The 20,000-nt window shown below is 40.3% G+C and overlaps 2 protein-coding genes across 3 annotated transcripts in view; both read left to right on the forward strand.

Annotated features, from left to right (window-relative positions):
- The first annotated feature begins 359 nt into the window (after positions 1-359).
- On the forward strand, positions 360-9,140 carry LOC138057723 (QRFP-like peptide receptor). 2 transcript variants are annotated; one of them, XM_068903648.1, is made up of 2 exons: positions 360-639; positions 5,644-9,140. In XM_068903648.1, exon 2 carries the CDS (start codon positions 6,017-6,019, stop codon positions 7,610-7,612), a length of 1,596 nt encoding a protein of 531 aa, XP_068759749.1. In that variant the 5' UTR covers positions 360-639; positions 5,644-6,016; the 3' UTR covers positions 7,613-9,140. The 2 variants fall into 2 exon arrangements, with proteins under 2 accessions (XP_068759749.1, XP_068759748.1); XM_068903647.1 differs by lacking the exon at positions 360-639 and adding an exon at positions 5,291-5,515.
- Positions 9,141-16,565: 7,425 nt separating this feature from the next.
- Positions 16,566-20,000, forward strand: part of LOC138056412 (neuropeptide Y receptor type 2-like) — a 3,678-nt gene continuing 243 nt past the window's right edge. The window contains exon 1 of the mRNA XM_068902197.1: positions 16,566-20,000. This exon is cut by the window's right edge and continues 243 nt beyond it. Within this exon, the coding sequence (XP_068758298.1) occupies positions 17,868-19,382 (1,515 nt within the window). The 5' untranslated portion in view covers positions 16,566-17,867 and the 3' untranslated portion in view covers positions 19,383-20,000.

Consider the following 20,000-nt stretch of genomic DNA (forward strand, 5'->3'; position numbering starts at 1 on the left):
ATAGCCTGACCCTCAAATGTGTTACAAATTTAATTGAAAGAGATAAACGATTTAAGACTGAATACGTCTGTTTCGTATGTCTCGCCCTGTGGGCGCGTCAACAGCCTCAACTGTTAACGCCTCGGTTTTCGACTTAAAGCTCATGCTTTGCCAACCTGTTAATCCTATGTAACTTCTAAGCAGTTCTTTAAATTTCCATTAGAGACCCGTGTCGATCATACTTCAAGCCCAACCTGCAGACAAGTCGAATAGAACTGAGATCTCATATTCTACAACTGAAGACATCTAAAGCTGAATTAATTTTAGAAAACTGAGCTTGTGAGGAACTGGACGCAAGGTAAACTCCAGGGGCCGTTTGCTCGAAGCCTGGTTAGCGCTAACCGTTGGTTTAGAAGTATCGAAACCTTTTGGTTTCCATTTAACCTGGACTCCTGCCAGTCGCTTTTGGAAGAGCGTTCTTGCAGTAGTTCCGTCTCGTGGGGAGATTTTTCTAGAATTCAGTTAGAGGGATTAGTGCCGGAAAGATTTGATTATATCCTGACCCTAGAATATGCGACCAAATTAATTGAAAGAGCCCGGACAGGACTGGTGAACTTACACTATACTGAACTATTCTATTGCAGCATTCTAGTATAGCAGGTACGTTTGCCTTTTCTCATTGAAAGTCCGATTTAATTTTACAGCGTGTTAAAAGAAGATTTCCTGTAGAAAATTGTCAAAACACGTTTTCGGAGGTGAAAAGGTCGATATGAGGAGTAAAAAATATTTGACTTAAGGAATCTTAAGTGAAGTTGAGTATCGATGGTTAGCAAGAAAGATCACTTTTTTTTAAATGAAATGCAGTCGGCTTTAGATAGCGATCTTTTTTTCGAGGATTCCGAATTTCGTTTGGAATTAATTTGATAACCCAGTGGGAGTCAGATAAATGCATCAAATCAGTAAGAAACAAAGCCCCGACATCGGCATCATTTCTTTGTTTCGTGTTGTGCCAGAACAAAGCCCCTAACCTTCCTAATGAATCTGCAGGAGGGCTAGGTCGTATTCGGCTGACTTGAACGACAAAAAACCACTCAAAGGAAAGTAACCCTAAGAAGGCGTTTCATGGAGATTATGTCGGTTTTATTGATCATGGGTCTCGTGTAAATGCTGAACCGCGTGGGGCCCGTTTGTTAGCTAGGAAAAACCTTTTGGAGACGGACGTAACATTAGGTGCGGTTACACACCGTGGTAAATTTTAAATGCCAATTCCCATGGTAAATTATCCCGCGGTGCCTCACAATTGGGATTTAGTATACCGTGTTAAACCAGCGGTCACACGTTACGAAGATTACCGAGGCAATTCATTGGCGGGAAATTTAGTCACAACTTTATCAACGTCGTGATTGGCTCTTGTTCCTCGGGAATCAAAACACCCATCCAACTTATCACGTTAAATGTCATGGGCGCTTTGTCTGATCTTTTTTACGTATCCATGGAAATTTGGAAATTTACCACGGGGAATTTACCTTGGGAAATGTCGGTCACACGCGCCAAATCCCGTTTCAAAAAACCTTAATGACCACAACCAGGTTTTCTGAGCCCGCGAGACTGAGCACCCCCAGCAAACCATTTTTTTTAACGAAAACCGCTGATCAGCAACCTGGTTCTGGTCATTGCTGTCCGAAGGTCTTCCTCCAGTTTCTCGTGGTAAAAAGGTCATTTACCGCGGTAAAAGTGCCCCTTGTAACCGCACCTATTATTGGCCAACATTGTTCCAACATTGGTGGATGTTAAATGTTGCGTCCGTTTGCACACCCTTTTGCGTATTATTGGTTTGCATCCACGTGATGAAACGGCCATGTTTGTGTACAAAGCAATAGAAAATGGCCCCACAAGTTTTGCTTAATAATAAAGTCAAAGAACTTTTATTGCATTGTTCTGTACACCACTGAACATGGCCGCCGTGACGTCAGATGCAAACCATCAAATGTTGTTGTGGGGCCGTTTTCTATTGTTTTGTACACAACATGGCCGTCTCATCACGTGGATGCAAACCAAGAATACGCGAAAGGGTGTACAAAGGGACGCAACATTTAACATCCAACAATGTTGGAACAATGTTGGCCAATAATAGGTGCGAAGTTCGAAACTGGTCAAAACTCCCAACATTCAATACTTGCAAAATCCCATAATACCCCTCTATTACCCCCACCCCCCCCCCCCCTCCCCAAGACTTTTTCATAACCATTGTTTGCAATTTTCTCCTGGGACATGAAAAAATGTCCCAAGACAAGTCGAAAACAATGCCTATGCAGATTTTTTGGGGGTACAGGAGGTGTATTATGGGATGTGTGCAAGTTGTGAATTGTCTTTTTTCCGTGATCACCGAAGCGTGGCGCAAACATTGTTCGAGCTTTCGAGCTTCAAGATTTCAAAATTTTCTGGGGGAGAATTCCCCCAGAACCCGCTACAAGTTAGCGCGTCTCCGGCGCTTGCTTGTTATCCCCCACCCCCAATACAAAATATCAAGCTCCGCCGTCTCTGTTTGTACAAAATAAGTCTAGACGCAACCACGATTTCCTTGTGAAGCGTTTCTTGCAAGCGCTGGAAGAATTCCATTTCGTGGGCTTAAACACCTTATCTCCTAAAATTAATTGTAAGCTGGGCCTGTTCTTGTTTTGATTTTAGGCTTCGAACGTTCGGTACACCTAACAATTTTAAGCGTTTTCTTCGAAAATTGCTTGGTTACCCCCAATTTTCTTGTTGGATTTCAAAAACAGTTGGTAAGATCTGCTTTTCCCGCATATTCAGTGAACTGCGCAAAAATACCTTTGAATTAGTAGGCACCGTCCGTAACAATAACAAAGTGGTTGTCTTATTGCATGAGGATCATGACTAAAACACCACACGAGTACATACGGGTAACATACGAGTAACATACGGAACATACGGATACATACGAATACATACGACTGACATACGACTAACATACAAGTAACATACGGATACATACGAATACATACGAGTAATACGAATGTTTTTCTCATAAAGGAAGCTCTAGTTATAAGCCTTGCAAGCATTTTTCACGTCAGCAAACACGTACCCGGCTCAGTTTGAGGGGGGGGGGGGGGGTGGGGTGGTGTTGATAGACCCTCCAAGGCTTTCGTTAAATTTAGTCACAGTAAAATAAATTCACATGGAGTGCAAAATCTTTAAGGCGGCGAAAGACGAGATACAAAAACCCTCAACTTGTGGCGCAACATCGTTTCATTGCAAGTTCTGGTCGATGTTTCGCGCTTTTCACTTTGCGTGATCAACTTGACCCGCAAAAAAAACATTTGTTGCGAGTTGAAGAAATGCAGGGCGCTGGGTGGTTGATTTGCTAGTACAAGAGTACATTTGTTGCGCGACAAGTTGTGAGCTTGATGAAAAACAAGCAACAAAGCCAAAATTTGTTGCTCAGAGTAGGTTCGCGCTCTACTTTTCGCAACAACTTTCTTCAACCCGCAACAAATGTTTTTGTTGCGCGACAAGTTGATCATGCAAGGTGAAAAACGGGAGAAATCGACCCAAACTTGCAACGAAATAATGTTGCGCGCCAAGTTGAGAGTTTTTGTATCTCGTATTTCGCCGCCTTTAGCTTGCGCAACAAGATGACAATATATTTTGGATGTTGCTCTCGTAGATGATTATGACTGTCAGGCCAGTTTACATTTAAGACACGTAAGGAAGTCAGAGAAGGTCTGTCATAATCTTTTACCCCATTTAAGCTTTCTGGCTTGATTTTGCACTGATTTATCATAGGCAACTTAAGCTGAAATAGTGAAATCAAGATGGCGGATCTGATGACGTCATACGACATCAGCGACATCCAAAATATATTGTCATCTTGTAGCACAAGCAAAGGGTTTTGCACTCCATGTGAATTTATTATACTGTACCAAAATTTAACGAAAGCCTTGGGGGGTCGATCAACATCCCCTCCCTCCCCCCTCAAACTGAGCCGGGTACGTGTTTGCTGACGTGAAAAATGCCGGCAATGCTTATAATTACAGCTTCCTTTATGAGAAAAACATTCGTATTACTCGTATGTATTCGTATGTATCCCTATGTTAGTCGTATGTATCCGTATGTTACTCGTATGTTACTCGTATGTTAGTCGTATGTATTCGTATGTATCCGTATGTTCCGTGTGTTACTCGTATGTTACTCGTATGTTACCCGTATGTACTCGTGTGGTGTTTTAGTCATGATCTTGCATGAGTACTGATGAACAACTCAGTTTGTGGTCGAACCTTTTTAGTATACCAAACAATTTTATGAACGTGTTAAGAACGTTTTCAGGCTCAAATTGCAATAAAAATAAATAAAAATAACTTCTGCCTCAGCCCCAATGTTATACTTTCTCATAAAAAAAGGAATGTATACATTCTCCTCGAAAGTTATCCACATGAAAAGCCGGTAAACAAATAAAAACTTACAGAGGCTCTCCAAACAAACTGTATTTCACGTGTGTTTGCCCCAGGATCCCATATTAAATCAATATTGTTTTAAGAAAAATAGAAGAAACAGCTGCATCAACAAATATGATTTCGTACAGGCACCGCCATGTAAGCCAGGGTCAAATCGCTGTTTAACTTTTTCTCTTGTTACATTAAGTGATACCGATAACAAATCAGGCAAGCGAATATTTTGCGTGGTAAACATTTTTAAAAATAATGCTGTTTTCGATGTTTATTTGACTGAATGGGCTCTTCGTTGGAGAGCAATGACCTCGTTTTCTTCATGGTACTTGCCTTAAGTAGTCAATTGATCGAGAGAGAGAGAGCAGTGTTTCGATAGTGGATAGACCAAGGCCGGAAAAGATGGTCACGTCCTTTGACATGGACAGAAATCATGAGAAATCGAATGAAAAAATAAAAAGGAGGATAGAACAGTATAAAACACACTTTCGCGTTCGTTATTAGGCCTTGCTAATTAGGTATTGTCATGTTCGCTTTGTTCTTTTCTTTTGTGGACATTACTAAGTTATTTCGGATCCTGTGTATGAAAGACCAGCCATTATTCGAGTTGATTTGTGCAATTATGGCTGGAGGCGAGAGAATTGATACTTTTAGCAGGACCGGGCGGGGGTACTTCGTCGGTTTATTTCAGTAATAAAAAAAAAAAGAAACAAGGCATCGCTTCCCCAGCTGCTGGCTTTAACGCAAGCGTAACCCCACTTAATAGGTGATACATTTTTTTTCCAGTCGTTTCATTAATTGTCACTTCGCTTGCTGTGAAGTCTGTGAAGGGTAATCAACCACGAAAATTGCGTTCGGTGCATCAAAAACGAAACCAATCATTTGACAGTTCTGCAATATGAACACAACACTGTTATAGTTAATCATAATTTAATTGAAGTAATTAATGGTGACGCTGCCACCATTGGCATTGGTTTTTTTTTTTTTTTTGCCAGCGTTGGGGTTAGTATATCAAAAGTCAATTAGGGTTTAGACAGTGTTTTCCGCCGAATTATTTCCGAGGAGGTTATCAGGTATTTTGTTTACATTGTCACTGCAATTTTGAAAAGATTTTCTTTCTTATCTACTAAGTCTCTACTTAGTTCACTTCTGTAAATTATGTGCGATGAGAATGCGAAAGATTATCTTCTTTTGTGTACAGATCGGATTATTGAACACGAAGGTGATACGTATCTTGACTGTTTTCGTGGAACTGTCTGTGCGATCTACTTTAAAGCTTCCAACAGAGATTCGAATTCATCTGGCCCGCAGTATTTCCACTGCATCTTGATTTCGGGCTTGTTGTAAGTCAGAGGCTCTTGAGATCGGGCGTGGAACAGTTATCTGGGCGGAAAGTCTGGTTATCTTTACGGAAACCGCTGAGAAACTATCAGCTTAAACGTGGATGTGCTGACAATTTCAACACACCTTCAGCGGCAGTTTAACTCCTCGTCAATCAGGTAAACAGAAGTTTCAGCTTTGCGTTTTGTGAGGTTAGGTTTGAATTTTTCTGTTCTCGTTTGCGATCTTCAAGAATGTTCTTTTGGACTGATAATGGTACTGTCGCTTCAACTGATGGCAGATATGTTCAAAATGGCACGGCGCAGACTCCTGTGACAATGCATTTACGCGTGGCGAGGTATGGCATCTTTGTGCCGATATTTTTGTTCAGCGTAACAGGCAACACCTTGGTTATTATGACAGTTCTGTTACTGCGTAAAATGAAAACTGTGCCAATGATCTTTGTAGCAAACTTAGCCGCTTGTGATTTGACGACGACCATATCGAGCATCGCTCCTGATTTAGCAGTGGAAGAGTTAGGATTTTGGCCTTACGGAGCAGTGTTATGTAAAGTTATCTACCCGCTGGCAACGTTTTCTACCAATGCAGCCGCGTTAACTCTTATAATAATCTCTATCGATCGCTACTGTGCCATTATCTGCCCGCTAAACTTGCGGTACCGCATAACGACAGGAAAGTGTTTGAAAATGATTGTCGCAATTCACTGCATCTCATTATCTGCGGTCGTCCCTTACTCCATGGTCTTGAAGACAAACGGAGACGACAAGCCGAGCTGTGAAGAAACCTGGTCGTTAGGGGCGGCGAAGATTTATACTGTGGCTTTGTTCCTGCTGCAGTATGGAGTACCTCTCATTGTTATGTCAGTAGCCTATGCTGTGATAGGGTTTAAGCTTTTCAAGAACACAGGCAAGGCAGCAGCTCTTGCCGGGCATAACGGTTCGACCCCTAATAATCGCAGGAAACGACTACAACATGACGTATCAACTGTTTTAAACCCTTCTCTTCAAAAGCGCAGAAGACAGAACCTTAAAACGGCGCGAATGTTTCTCTTTGTTGTAGCAATATTTCTGGTTTTTATGATGCCGCACCAATTGCTATGGTTAAGTTACGATTATTTGTCGCACACAAGGACTTTCAAGGACAACGAAGAAGTTATAGTACTCGTTTGCAGAGCTTTTACTTATGCAAACTCCGTGCTTAATGTTATCGTCTATGGCATTTGTAATGGTAATTTTCGGCGTGGATGTTTGTCTGTCATAAAGTGCCATTGCAGCAAAGCTAGTCAAAGAAGCCAGGAAAGAAGAAAAAATAGGGAATCCATGCTTGTTGCTAATCGTTTCAGAAATCTAAAGAGACACAATTCTTCATGTCGCAGCACTACCGATTCGGAAAGTTCATTTGTTATGAGGGAACACAGGTCTAGTAGTCTGCGAAGAGAGATATTTCATGGCAAGGTCATCTCAAATGGGATTAAAAACCCACCTGTTGAGAAACCATTGATAAAGGAGATAAATGAATGCAAGAAAAGCGCGGAAATAAAAGGCAACTTCCAGTGCGTGAAACAACCATCACCTTTATGCGAAAACAAACCCTGCAGAGATTTGCTTCACGAAGCTAAGGTACAGGAATATAATGCCACTTCTAATTGGCTTAGCGAAACAGAAGCACTCTTGAAAAGACTTTGTGAGGAGATAGAAACCACGGGGGAAAGTGATTGTCTCTTCGCACAGCAACGGTGGATGTCTCTAGCACCCAATCGGCACGGAAACAACGAGAAATCACTTTCCTGTTACCTGGAGGAGAATGAGGAAAAAGAGACCATTCTATAGGAACGTATTCTCAGTGATAAGGCTTTTAAAATGTCGTCAACATTCCTGGAAGAAGGGTTTGTTAACATTTTACTTACAGGTTCTGTTTTATTGACATCATTTGTGCCAATTTAAGACGAATTGCTTAATCGGATAAAATTATCGGGAGTTCGACTTGAAAGACGAGAAAAACGTTTCATTTTTATAATGGCGTTTCTAATTTTCAGGAACTGTTTTTCAAATTTCAGGAACCAAGCATGACATTTATTTATAATATTATTCCTCTCCGGCATTGTTGATTCTGCAGTAACAAATCTTTTTTTTTCCAGTAAATGGACAAGAATATAAATTCAGTATTTACGGTGCATCCCGGTAATAAAGCATAATGTCTGGAAAAACCCATCAAGTTTCTCTGAACAACACGCAAAATATTCCAATGGTAAAACAATACGCCATGGAAAGTCAGCAAACTGGTTTGGATAAATTTTAATACTTGGTGATCAGATACAGATTTTTGGAAGAAGGCCGAATTTTACAGAATAAGTATTCTTACTTGCACGAACTTGTGTTATCACTGCAAGTTGACATATGCCAAATCTTGGTGGTATAGTTAACAGTACGAAAACTACAAACGGGCACTTGTGTTTCCACCGTTCTCCGTGAAAATTAATCTGAAGTATTAAACGTAAACAATTCTGAACGGAAGTGATTCAACAGATTTAAGATACAGTTAAAAAGCCGTCAGGTTTTATCGTTTTGCTGTTCCAGGAGGCGAGGAATATGGTCATAATTAACCCGGCCAACTCGTGACAAAAATGTGCCCAGATTTATACGATCACCAAGGTTTGACTAAGGTCTGTCCCAGAAAGATAAGACCAAATGTGAGATATTTTGCAGTTTAAGAGTTCATTATTAACGATGCGAAGATGTGTTCTGAGTAGCAAGAGATACTTGAAGGTTGCATAGGGTAAAATTTATCCAGGTATTTGCTCCTCTGCAAACAACAGAACAGACCATAGAGATTCTCCACCGTGAATTTCTGGCCGTGTCTGCTTTTCGAAATATTGAAAATCACAGTTTTCGACGTATCTGTTAGCCTCTTTTCTTAAACCTTTTTTCAAGGCCAGTAAAGACAGTAAATTGTGTCAAAGTATATATTCAGATGCATAAATTTCTTTTAGGGCATTTTCGCTTTCATTTTACACATTGAAACAAGGTTATACGTAGTTATAAGATATTGTACAAACAGATATAAATTCCAAAAATATTCAAAGAACATGGATTTCGTTAATTTTCGATCTGCTGCAGTTTTTCCCACAAGCTTTCAGCCAGCCAGCTATCCAGTGGTTCACACTGAAAGATCTACTCTATTTATATAATATGCATGTACAATTTGAGTTTTGCGACAACACTTTTTGGAAGATTGCGAATTTTTAATCTATGTGATAATCATCTTGAGTTCAATAAAAAAGAAGAGTTGAAACTATTAACTTGATTAAAAATGGAAATAATAAAACTAAGATGGACAAAGGTCGCCTTGAAAAGTATTCAAAACAAAAGATAAGGTCTGATCTGTACCTCATATATCTCATTGCTTTTTAAATTTACTTTTTAATAGACACCTCTTAAGCTTGGTTTACACTGCGACATAAACATAAGCATAACGAAGTTCACACATGTTGCATAAGCATAAAGGCCTGGCCAAACGCTCGCAACATTTCAACGCAACATCTTGCAACATTGTTGGGCACAACATGTTGCATACATTTGGCCACCCTGTTTTGTTGCGACGTGTTGCCGGCGATATCTTGCAACATGTTGGATGATGTTAGATCAAATTTGAAAACTGTCAAATTTTTCGTGCAACATTTTGGATGTTGCATGATGTTGTACTCGTTTGGCCTTTTTGCGCTAGGGCATGCGCGTTAGGTCCACTTCTTGAACATTGACATGTTGCGTTGACAATAGGGAGCTTACGAAACGAGGACGACGACGGCTACGAGGACTTCATTTAAAAATACAAGTTCGCGTTATTCATATCACTACGAAGCTATTTCATGTAGTTTCGTGTTAAAAATGTGTAGTAACTGTCGAGGAATTAAACTTGTATGAGTGGGTTGGAAGCGTAGAGAGAGAACTGAAAATTCGTCGTCATGTGCTAACGTCCTCCAGAGAACATTGAATTTGGTGATTTCACGTTGTCATTTAGGAGATGACGGCAAAGAAATGTACCAAAATGTAAAACGCACGTGCAAAGCGTGTAGAGCCATTGTTTTTGCTCACTAAACCTATCGTTTTGTAGCGTCGTCGTTGCCGTCGGCGTCGTTGTTTCGTAAGCTCCCTAGTGATGAAAATGTTGCGTGCTTTTGGTCACCCCGTTCAGAACATGTCGCAACATCATGCAACAATGTTGCAAGATGTTGCGTTGAAATGTTCCGAGTGTTTGGCCAGGCCTTAAGAGAAGTGACATACGCAAGCGCAGTTTGCTCCGGAAAAAAAAAAACTCGCTGGAGAATGGGACAAGCAACATTTCCAAAATGGCGGACGAAGAAGAAATTCTCCTCCTACGATTACTTCTTCAGCTTTATAAAAGAAGACGACTGCGACAAGAAAGAGAACGAGAAAACAGACTGAAGAGGTCCTGTTGGGTATTTTGTAAGGGATATTTTCCGAAAGAGGAAAGAACAAGGAGACTCGAAAACTGCAACCAGCTAGCGGACCGAGAATTTTACTTCTGGCGATTTGTTGGAAAGGCAGGGATACTTGCGAACCGCTCAAGGAAGTTTCGAATTCTTGTAAAAAAAATAGTACCTTCGGACACCGTCTTAGGCATTATAGAGGTTTTGCACGGCAGCCATATTGCATGGCAGGAACAATGAAAATGTATTGCATTAGAAAGAACATTTGTTCCCATAGGAAAAAGAATCTATTGTTCCTGCCATGCAACATGGCTGCCGTGCAAACTCCTCTATATATAGGGAGCTTAAGCACGCGCGTTTTTGAGACGCGGACGGCAACCGGAAGAGAACATTTCGCGTGCCAGGAAAGTGGTATCTCCCAGATTTTTATACTAATCATCTCTAATGGAGAAAAGATAGTTAGCAATGTAAATGTGGTTGTGTGAATACAAATTAAAAGAGAAAACGGCTCACTTCCGGTTGTCGTCCGCGTCTCAAAAACGCGCGTGCTTAAGCTCCCTACTTATCCGTTGGCATAAAAACAGCTGACACCTCGGTGTTATGCTGATGTTAATGTTGCCCCCAGTTTACACAGTTATAAACGTGACATAAGCATAAGCATAAGAAAATGGAAACGATTCCTTTTTCTTATGGTTATGCTTATGTCACTCCCGGTTTACACAGCTTTTACTTATGGTTATTTTTATTCTTATGCTCATGTCACAGTGTAAACCAGGCTTTACTAACGGAGATCGCGGTCCGTAAGTTACAGACCGAGTTTTTTTCAGTTGATTTATCGCCCTTGGGCCATAACTAAAGGGGAAATGACGAGGATCTGTAATTTTACGATATTTATTATATCTCTGAGGTAGTCAGGTGTGCGGAAAAGGAAACCAGTTGAATTCAAGTGAAAGGTTTAACTGCCACAAAGATTCCGCGTCAAAATCGAAAAAAGCGAATAAATCTTCTTGGCTTTTTGAAATAGTTGCTTGCAAGATTCAAACGGTTTTACAAGGTTATGTAACATAAACGGCAGAAAAAAAAATGCTATATAGAGAATGTTTTATCAATATTTCAAATTTCGCGGGCCGTACAGCGGGACGTACTGTAGAATTCTGCCCGCTAATTTAGCCAATCACAGCGCGGGTACTATTTGAGAGCGGGCAAGATGAACCAAATCCCGCGCTGTGATTGGCTACCCGTGCGGGCAAGATGGAGCTATCTTGCACGCTCTGGATCATGCTCGCTTGGTCCCGCAAGATCAAAGATCATTTTTTGGGTGTTTTTAATATCCCGTATAATAAATACGTTATTGACCAAGCTTGTTCGATCAAGATGGCTGGATATTATTTGCCTCGTTTTTAGCGTGTTTATGGACCTTGACGTATAAGCACGCAAAAAAGGAACTTGGCCAATATCCAGCCATCTTGACCTCACGCATGGTCAATAATCCATTTATACGTACGGTATAGTATCCTTACACGTGCTTACATTAAGATTCTTTCAATACGATACATGTAATACAAACTACTTATATTACAGCACCTTTTCAATACTTAGAAAAAAAGATAACGCACAGGAAAAAAACATATCTGTCCTCAGGCATTCATCTTTGCAAGAGACTAAAAAAACTAGACAAAGCAATTAGTTCATGAATGTCTTGAGGACAACTATTTAGTCTAGACCATTTCCTTGGGAATACATTTAAGGCATTATAATTATTTGCATTTGTTTTCCAATTTCCATCGAGGTCAAGACTCTTTTTTGCATATGTTTCCAGCTTGGGCAGGGTATTATATCTATATCTCATTGCTTTGAAGCCCTAGTACAACTGTTAAAACTGAAATAACAAAATAAATCATTTTTAAAATGTTCGTTGGACGTCGTAAAATGCTTTCAAGCAGTCCATATCTTTAATTTTGCTAGTAACCTGGATGACGGCTTCCCGTGGCGCAACCGTCGTGATGACATAATTCTCTTTTAATTATATTGAAGGATGACAAGTGTCCCAAACGAATCGATAAAACGACGATAAAGATCCTCTTTCAAAATGAACACCACACCGCTGAGTTCGGTTTGGTAACGAGTCTTTGTTTGTCGTCCAAACACTTTTAAAACGTTCAGTCCTTATTCTAGGAATATTAAAGGAAAGAGTGACCCCTATTTGTTAAAACACTATTCCTAGTATGGTAATACGAGGTAATGAAGTGAATCAATCCTTGTCAGATAAAATATTCACAACAGAATAACATTCTTTAGTATATCCTAATTTAAAAGCTCTATTAAAAAAAAAATCAATACGAGTAAGATATTTGTTATAGAAAGTAACACCCCAAACCTCAATGGCATAAGTAAAAATTGAAAGAATTAAAGACTTAAAGCAGTGAAAGAGAAGATATAAGTAGTCTACCGAAAACCCACTGTATTTGCAGACACGCAAAATGCAATAAGAAGAACTAGCTTTGGATAACAAATGATCGAAATGTGTATCCTAATTGGCTGGATTATCCTCGAAAATAACACCTAAGAGTTTCAAATTAGATTTGCGCTTAATACATTGCAAAGGGTCAGGTTGGCCTTTTTCTGTTTTCCCATTCATTCACATTTCCCATGTCTTCTCTAGATTTAAACTCATGCGATTATCTTCTGTCCATTCCGTAATAGATTTTACCTCAATCACGCTATCTGCTTGACTTAATTTAGCCGCGCCATCTGCTGGTATATTTAATTAAGCAGATGTCGTCTGCATATTTAACCAAAGATTACTTAATGGATTTCCTGCCATAATGTATGCCATGATCTCACTGTGGTGGTGTAAAAAAAGTTCGAGCCAAATACTCCTGAGTTCAATATGACCGTAGTTCGTAGTGTCCGTAGTTCTTCTGCAGTGACGGATCTAGGAATATTTTAAGGAGGAGGGGGGGGGGGGTGAATTGAAAGAATCGAAGTATATACTCTGACAAAAGTCCGGATAGTTTAGGCTGCCATCTTGACTTTGTTTGTGTTGTGTATATATAATAGCATGGGCCCGAGGATATAGGCAATTTCCGAGTTCATCTCTGCCTCCGGTTGCTAGTAAAACGCGTAACAGCGTAACGGGTAACGGGGTAACTACTTCCCCACCGACGCAGCACCACAGTTTGTTTAGAAACTACCCCTTCATTCATTTGTATTCAACCGCTGCGACCACTAACCTTGTGTTCTAGAATCTCTGTACGGTGGTCAATTTACATTATCAACTCCGTTGATAAACCAAATTTTTGTAACGGCGTAATAGCCTGCATAGCAAGCGTTTCCAGCGGGCGAGGAGCGAACTCTTTTTTCGGCCGCGCGAGAATAGGGCGAGCACAAAAATAATGGTGGTGGGAGGTAGGGAGAGGAAAAGAAATTCTCCTCTCCCCTCCCCCCTCTTTCTTTTTTTGCTCTCGCCCCAATTTTCGCGCGGCCAAAACATCGAAATTTGCGCGGAAACCCCACGGAAACGCTTGCTACGCAGGCTAACGGTGTAATGGCGTAACGAGAAACCGCGTAACGGGATTTTTTGTTTTTTGCATTTTTTTTGGTTGCATAAAAGGTAACCTTAGGCCTAATTAGGCCTAAACAAACGTTTTTAGGCGTATGGTTAGCTTTTATGAATGTTGGCTTCCAAAATCTTGAATTCAGGATTTTGGAGGTTGTCCAAACAAAAAAAAAGGAAAAAAAATCCCGTTACGCGGTTTCTCGTTACGCCGTTACGCGTTTTACTAACAACCTCTTCCTCCTCTTCAAAGGGAGCTTAAGTGAAGAAGCCGGGAGGCAGTGTAAGTGAAGAAGTAGAGGCAGACATGAACTCGGAAGGAAATGGCCTATTAAGGATTAATATTTTGAACTTGAAATACGAGTGAAAATAATCCTTAATTGCACAAGGGCACATTGCGATTACATGGTTGTAACATAAAGGGCAAAGTTATCGAGGAAAGCTGGTTCAATGCCGCGGCAGATGACAATCAACTTAACATGTTTTCATTCGGTTAAAGTTCAATTCATTAAATCGATGCTGTCGACAGAAATATAGCTTAATTTAATTAAACTGTATTTTACATGTGGAAAAAATTGCAGTTTAAGCAGAATCTGGAAGAAGATTCTGCTCGTAACCTCGCTTGATCTGGATAAGCAACTGTTAACCAATCAGGATCAAGTAATCATGCCCTCTTGTTTACCAAAAGTGCCCACGTGATAAGCATTAATAAACATGTTCACGTCAGGTAAACAGTATCTGTTCCAACATAAATAAAAATACAAGAAAAAGCCGGTAAATAGAAATAAAAGGAGCCAAATTTGGGGGATCCATCCTGGATCCCTGTTTGTGCCAGTTTTCCGGCAAGTAATTTGGGTGGATTGAATGTTTTTTGGCAAAATGTCCAAAACGAGGTCATCCAAGATCCAACATTTCTGACAATTTCTTACTATTTTGCGTAATTCCTTCGTCGTTTTTTCTCTGGGTCATTTCTTCGAAAACTATATTTTGATGTCACTCAGACACTTTCCTCTTTCGACTCGAGTAACCTCTAGACCTCTGTGTAACATTTATGGTCAACCGCGTTTTTCCTCTACTTTGCCAGTGATTCTCTGAAAAACAACAACTTCTAGACTTCCTTTGGACAATTTGTGCAAAGTGTTCGTACATCGGACGTTTTATTTTTTAGGTAATTATTGTACAATGTAATTTATAACTCGATCATGATGAAGTACATATGGACATATTTCCTTTGCTTTCATCAATGACGTATTCTTGTTAACTCGATTGTATTTTTAAGTTTCACTTTTATATTTCTTCCTTCCTTGCGCAAACTTTAGAGATGTAAACACTTCCCGCCTAAATTAGCATTCAGTGTGGTCTTTTCCAACGACTCCTTCTTCTCCAAATTCTTGACATCATTTTTCAACATTTTGGGAATCTGCTAGCATTATCAGTTTGGACTCGGTCAAACACTTGGCTATTTGCATTGCATTTCAACACCCCACGAGATTCCGTTTGGAGTCATTTTCAACCATTTTTGGGCATAACGGCTCAACTATGCTATGTAATAATTTTATTAACAAGAGTTAAATGACGTAACTCCAACATATTGATATCTATTTTTAAAAACCATTTATGATCCTTGACTCCGGCAACATATGTATCTTATAAGCAAGACTTTGCCCAGTTTAGTTTCGGCTGGTTATAACAAGGATTTTTGGAGAATCCAAGGATAAGTGGATCCGACGTCATCTTAAATTGCCGCGGCTCGACGACACAACTCAGAAACATTAAATTCTCATTCTTTCTTGACTGATTAAAGGTTAGGGTTTGGAAATCATCCATAATTTGATATCAACTGTAGGAATACAAAGATAATCGCTTACGTCATTTTGGATCCCCGGCTAAAAAAATGTTTACATAGTTCCGGGAGGACCGCGGCACTGTAGATAGATTTCGGCAAATCATAGAGACAGACCAGACAGGACGAAAATTAATCGTGCGGTCACATTAGGGAGTTTACACCAGTGTTAAAGTCAAGTTATGTTGTTCATTGTTTCCCTAGGGATTTTCAAAACACCAGAGTTGACACTAGAGTAGTATCAACACTAATCAGTGTGAAGTCTGAAGTCTCTGCTTTCGTAGAATATTGTGTGTTTCTCTCGAGTGCGACCACAACCAATCTCTAGAGACACAAATAACAATGGTGTAATGTACATACGTTGATGGACGTACACTATGAGCCAATGAAAATTGTATTGTTTTCGTTCATCCACATGGCGGCAATTACCACCTATAAATGATACCAAACGAACCACTTATAATTGTTTTTGCTGTAAGAAAAGGTTATAAAAAGAGTGGCGAGGAAATGGATGGTTAACGTCACCACTGCAGTTCTGCAGTCGGCTCGCATATTGTACCCACTGCAATACCAGGCTTTCCGTGATTTAAGTTCCCAACATTGTTTCCAGTTGGGAGCTTAAAGTTTCACGTACAAAAACAGTGTCTGTGTACGTGCGTTTTAAATTTCGATACATTTCCTTGCCGTGCCAGGGAGATATGATCAAATTTTAAGGTTATCAGAAGGCGGTACCGGAGTACCTGACGATAGATTTTCAATTTTTGTCTTTAAACAACCCCACCGTCATGCCAATTTTATTTCAGGAAAGTTGCGACAAGCTTTCCGTGGCGAACGACTTGGAGCTATTTTAAAATGACTAAGAATATCGCATAGGTTATTTGATATTCTCGTGGCTTCGTAGTCGTCCACGGGTTAGCTTCCAAACATCAATCAATCAATTAATGTTTTATTTGCCACATATATTCTAGCATGTCAATAAAATAAAAGTTCTAGTTTATTCCTTGGACTCCATTGCGTGATCACAATCACAACAAATTCAGGGGCCCCAAATACATCTATACATAAAACAAACTAGAAAACCTGTTTGAAAGGCAAACAAATAATTATCAGAGCATTAAACTTGGGCAATGAAGTACATTTGCAAGTCTAAAAAACATTTTTAAATTTTATGATTAGATGACGTGTCAAACAGCAACACTGCGCGCACAGTTGTTTATGTATTTTTTATTCGACGTAAACTCAGATAGAAGGAAACTTCAAAGTAGCTCAGTAGGACAAATGTTATAGCGAACGAACTGAGAGAAATTGATCTTGAAGGGCTCACCACAAATTGAAGACTCTCCTAGTTTAATTATTCAATGGGAAAAAATGCTGGTTAGTATGTGAATATTTCTTAAAAGAGGTGAGTTAAATTCTTGGTAAAGAACATCCGGCATTAGGGTGTGTATAGGAAATTAAATAATTTTTTCCTTCAAAATTAAAGCCATATCGTGAGAGGGGGTCGAACTCTAGACTGATACGCTAAAGAAACCGCCGTGATAACAGGCTTAGAACTTCGTGTAGGTTCAGTGTGCAGTTTTTTTTTTTTAGGTTTAATGAAAGTACTAATCAAAAGTTATTGTTCCAACGGTCTCTCTTGCCATTAACTGCCGTGGGACATGAAGAAACATATATCGATGGCACGACCTCAAAGTAAACAGAAATATCTATAGAAAATCAGATAGACTATATTTAACAAGGCCACGTACCTTGCCAGCACTGATTGGCAGACTCAAAACTTATACTGGCATCTGGCATGATTGATAAGAATAGATTTATATACGTAAATTGTGCATTTTTTAAACTCTCATTACGGATTAACGTAGCGAACACTTTCCTTTTTTTTCTGGCTAGCGACTTTAGTGCCGCAAGGAAATTAAGAGACCATTTTTTGTCAACAGTCCATTGATAGATTACTAATAGTAATTTGAAAGTCGTTAAGTGGCAACAATTTACAAGTCCATAGAGGCACAATTTACTAAGGCATGATTATTATGCAACTTTAGTGCCATAGAACGTCAAGTTGCTCTGCGGAATATTGTTAATTGAAGGCTGAAACTGTTCATTAAACCTTTTGTGGAAACATTGGACGCTTGACGAGAGCTCGAAGTATCTCTGAAAGATGCTGCGAGTCAAGAGCTCAGTTTGACGGAACCATTTACCAGTAGAATCAGCGAGTCTTTTCACCGTCCTTGAATTATGATGAATGCAAGTGAGAAGGTCGACGAGGCAGGCTTCTATGCTGAGCCTTTACCGTTCAAAATGGCAAAGATCTTCGTCTACGCGGCAATCCTCGTGTTTGGCACGGTCGGCAACAGTGTTGTCATATTAACAATCTTGAAGCACAAACACATGAAAAAGTCACCAGGGAACTTCTTCATCTTGAACCTGGCGATATGCGACCTGCTAACTCCGCTAATAAGCATACCCTTTGATGTGCTATTGGTGGAAACCAACTACAAATGGCCTCTTGGACCAACAACGTGCAAAGTGATTCCATCGCTGACAACATACCTCGCGACGTCTTCTCCTCTGACTCTAGCAGCCATCGCACTCGATCGGCACAAAACCCTCCTGCACCCATTTAAACGTCGTTTGGATGCAAAAAAAGCGAAAGTCATCTTAGCCTTGGTGCACCTGTCTTCGTGTATTCTCGTCCTTCCCCATTTTGTCACACTGGAGTTCCTTCCAAATGGCTCGCAGTGCATAGAGGTTTGGTCCCACGAACTGCTGCCCAAAATCTACACTTTTGGTTTATTTCTGGGGCAATATGCCCTTCCTCTTATGTTTATGTCGATCCTCTACATTGCCACTGTTTACAATCTCCGTGCTTCCACGGAAAGAGCTCGCTCTATGTCGCTTAATTCCAAGTCTTCGTCTGGGAAGAGGTCGGTTAGTGGCTCCAGGAAAAACTCGATATCGCTCAACGGCGCCAATGGCCCTCGAGCTGACATTACCCACGAATCCCTGGAAAGACATTTTCGTAAAGAAAGTGAACACAATGCTCAAGTGACAAAGATGTTTGTAGTCATCGTGGTAGTTTTCGCCGCATTGACGTTGCCGCTCGAGGTCCTATGGCTTTGGCGAGATTTTGGAGGAGGAGACAAAAACCGCTATCAACCTATCATCGCTGTTGTATGCCGTTTATTTACATACGCCAACTGTTGTTTTAACCCAGTTATCTTTTACAAGCTGAGCCGTGATTTTCACAAAGGGTTCTTGTCCTTCTTCAGTGGTTCTGTACCTTGTTGCGAAAATGCAGAGACTTTAAGACAACCAAGGCGAGGTTCCACTCCTGGTGGATTCGGTTCTTGGGATCGTATCGGCTTAAGAATCCACACACCGTCGTGGATGACTCCGAGAGGATCATTCCAAAGCACCCATTCAACTGGCTTGGTGGATCAAGGGATAATTCTTCCTAACACCACAAAGTTGAAAAAAAAGTTGGACGTTCCTCTCTTAGAGAAAAACATTCAAAATAAATCCTCAGCGGTTGAGGTGTTTACGCGCTTTTTAGCGAACCGTGAAGAAGCGGTATATCAAAAGAAAGATAAGACAAATTCTTTACATGGTTCTAGCTTAAAAGCCGAAGCTCTAAGTACCAATAACGTACAGTATACAAAAGTTACGATATCGGTTACTTGCGAAGACGATGGCGTGATTAACTTGTATAATTTAGACTCTCTGGAGGTAATGCCACAAACAGATTGTTAACCGGTTCGGGGGCTTTGCCGGGACAGATTGACGCATTGTTCCAACTCATGCTTGGCTTGCTATAAAAGATCTTGTGATCTTGATCGATCTGATTAGTTTCCCTCTGGGATTAAAGGTGATTTTGACAGGTTCATTTCCAAAGCTTTCGGTGGCTTTGCAAACCACCCCTCCGTGTCCAAACGCCCAAGGTGCCGTTGGGTATTTGCTTACCTAAACTTCCCCTCCCCCAACGTAAGGATTTACCGTAAGTATACTTGAGTACGAGCATTTGGAAAAGTCAGTCAGTCAGTCAGTTATCTTTTGTATGAAACTTAGTTCCATTTTTAGAATTTCAGAATTAACTAAGCTAGCATAAACGACTATTTGTTAAATCGAGACCTTGTTTCAGTTTCTTTCAAGGTTCGTTGTGGTCGCGGCAAGTTAAACTCTTCGGAAAAGGATTTAACTATACCTACAGAAACGCGTAAAGTAATTTTAGAACGGAAGTTCAAATTATTAAAAACTGAGAGCCGAAGGCGATTCCCCACATCGTCAGGTGTTCTGAGGTTATCCTATCCCGAGGGACAGAATCGACTTGTTGACGGAACGACTGACATGGATAAGGGTTTATTGCGAATG

This window comes from Montipora capricornis, chromosome 7 (assembly GCF_036669925.1).
Source record: "Montipora capricornis isolate CH-2021 chromosome 7, ASM3666992v2, whole genome shotgun sequence".
Taxonomy (NCBI): Eukaryota; Metazoa; Cnidaria; class Anthozoa; order Scleractinia; family Acroporidae; genus Montipora; species Montipora capricornis.

Bases quoted from the DNA above. Each gene is read 5' to 3' on its own strand.
- LOC138057723 (XM_068903648.1), top strand. From the start codon at position 6,017: ATGTTCTTTTGGACTGATAATGGTACTGTCGCTTCAACTGATGGCAGA.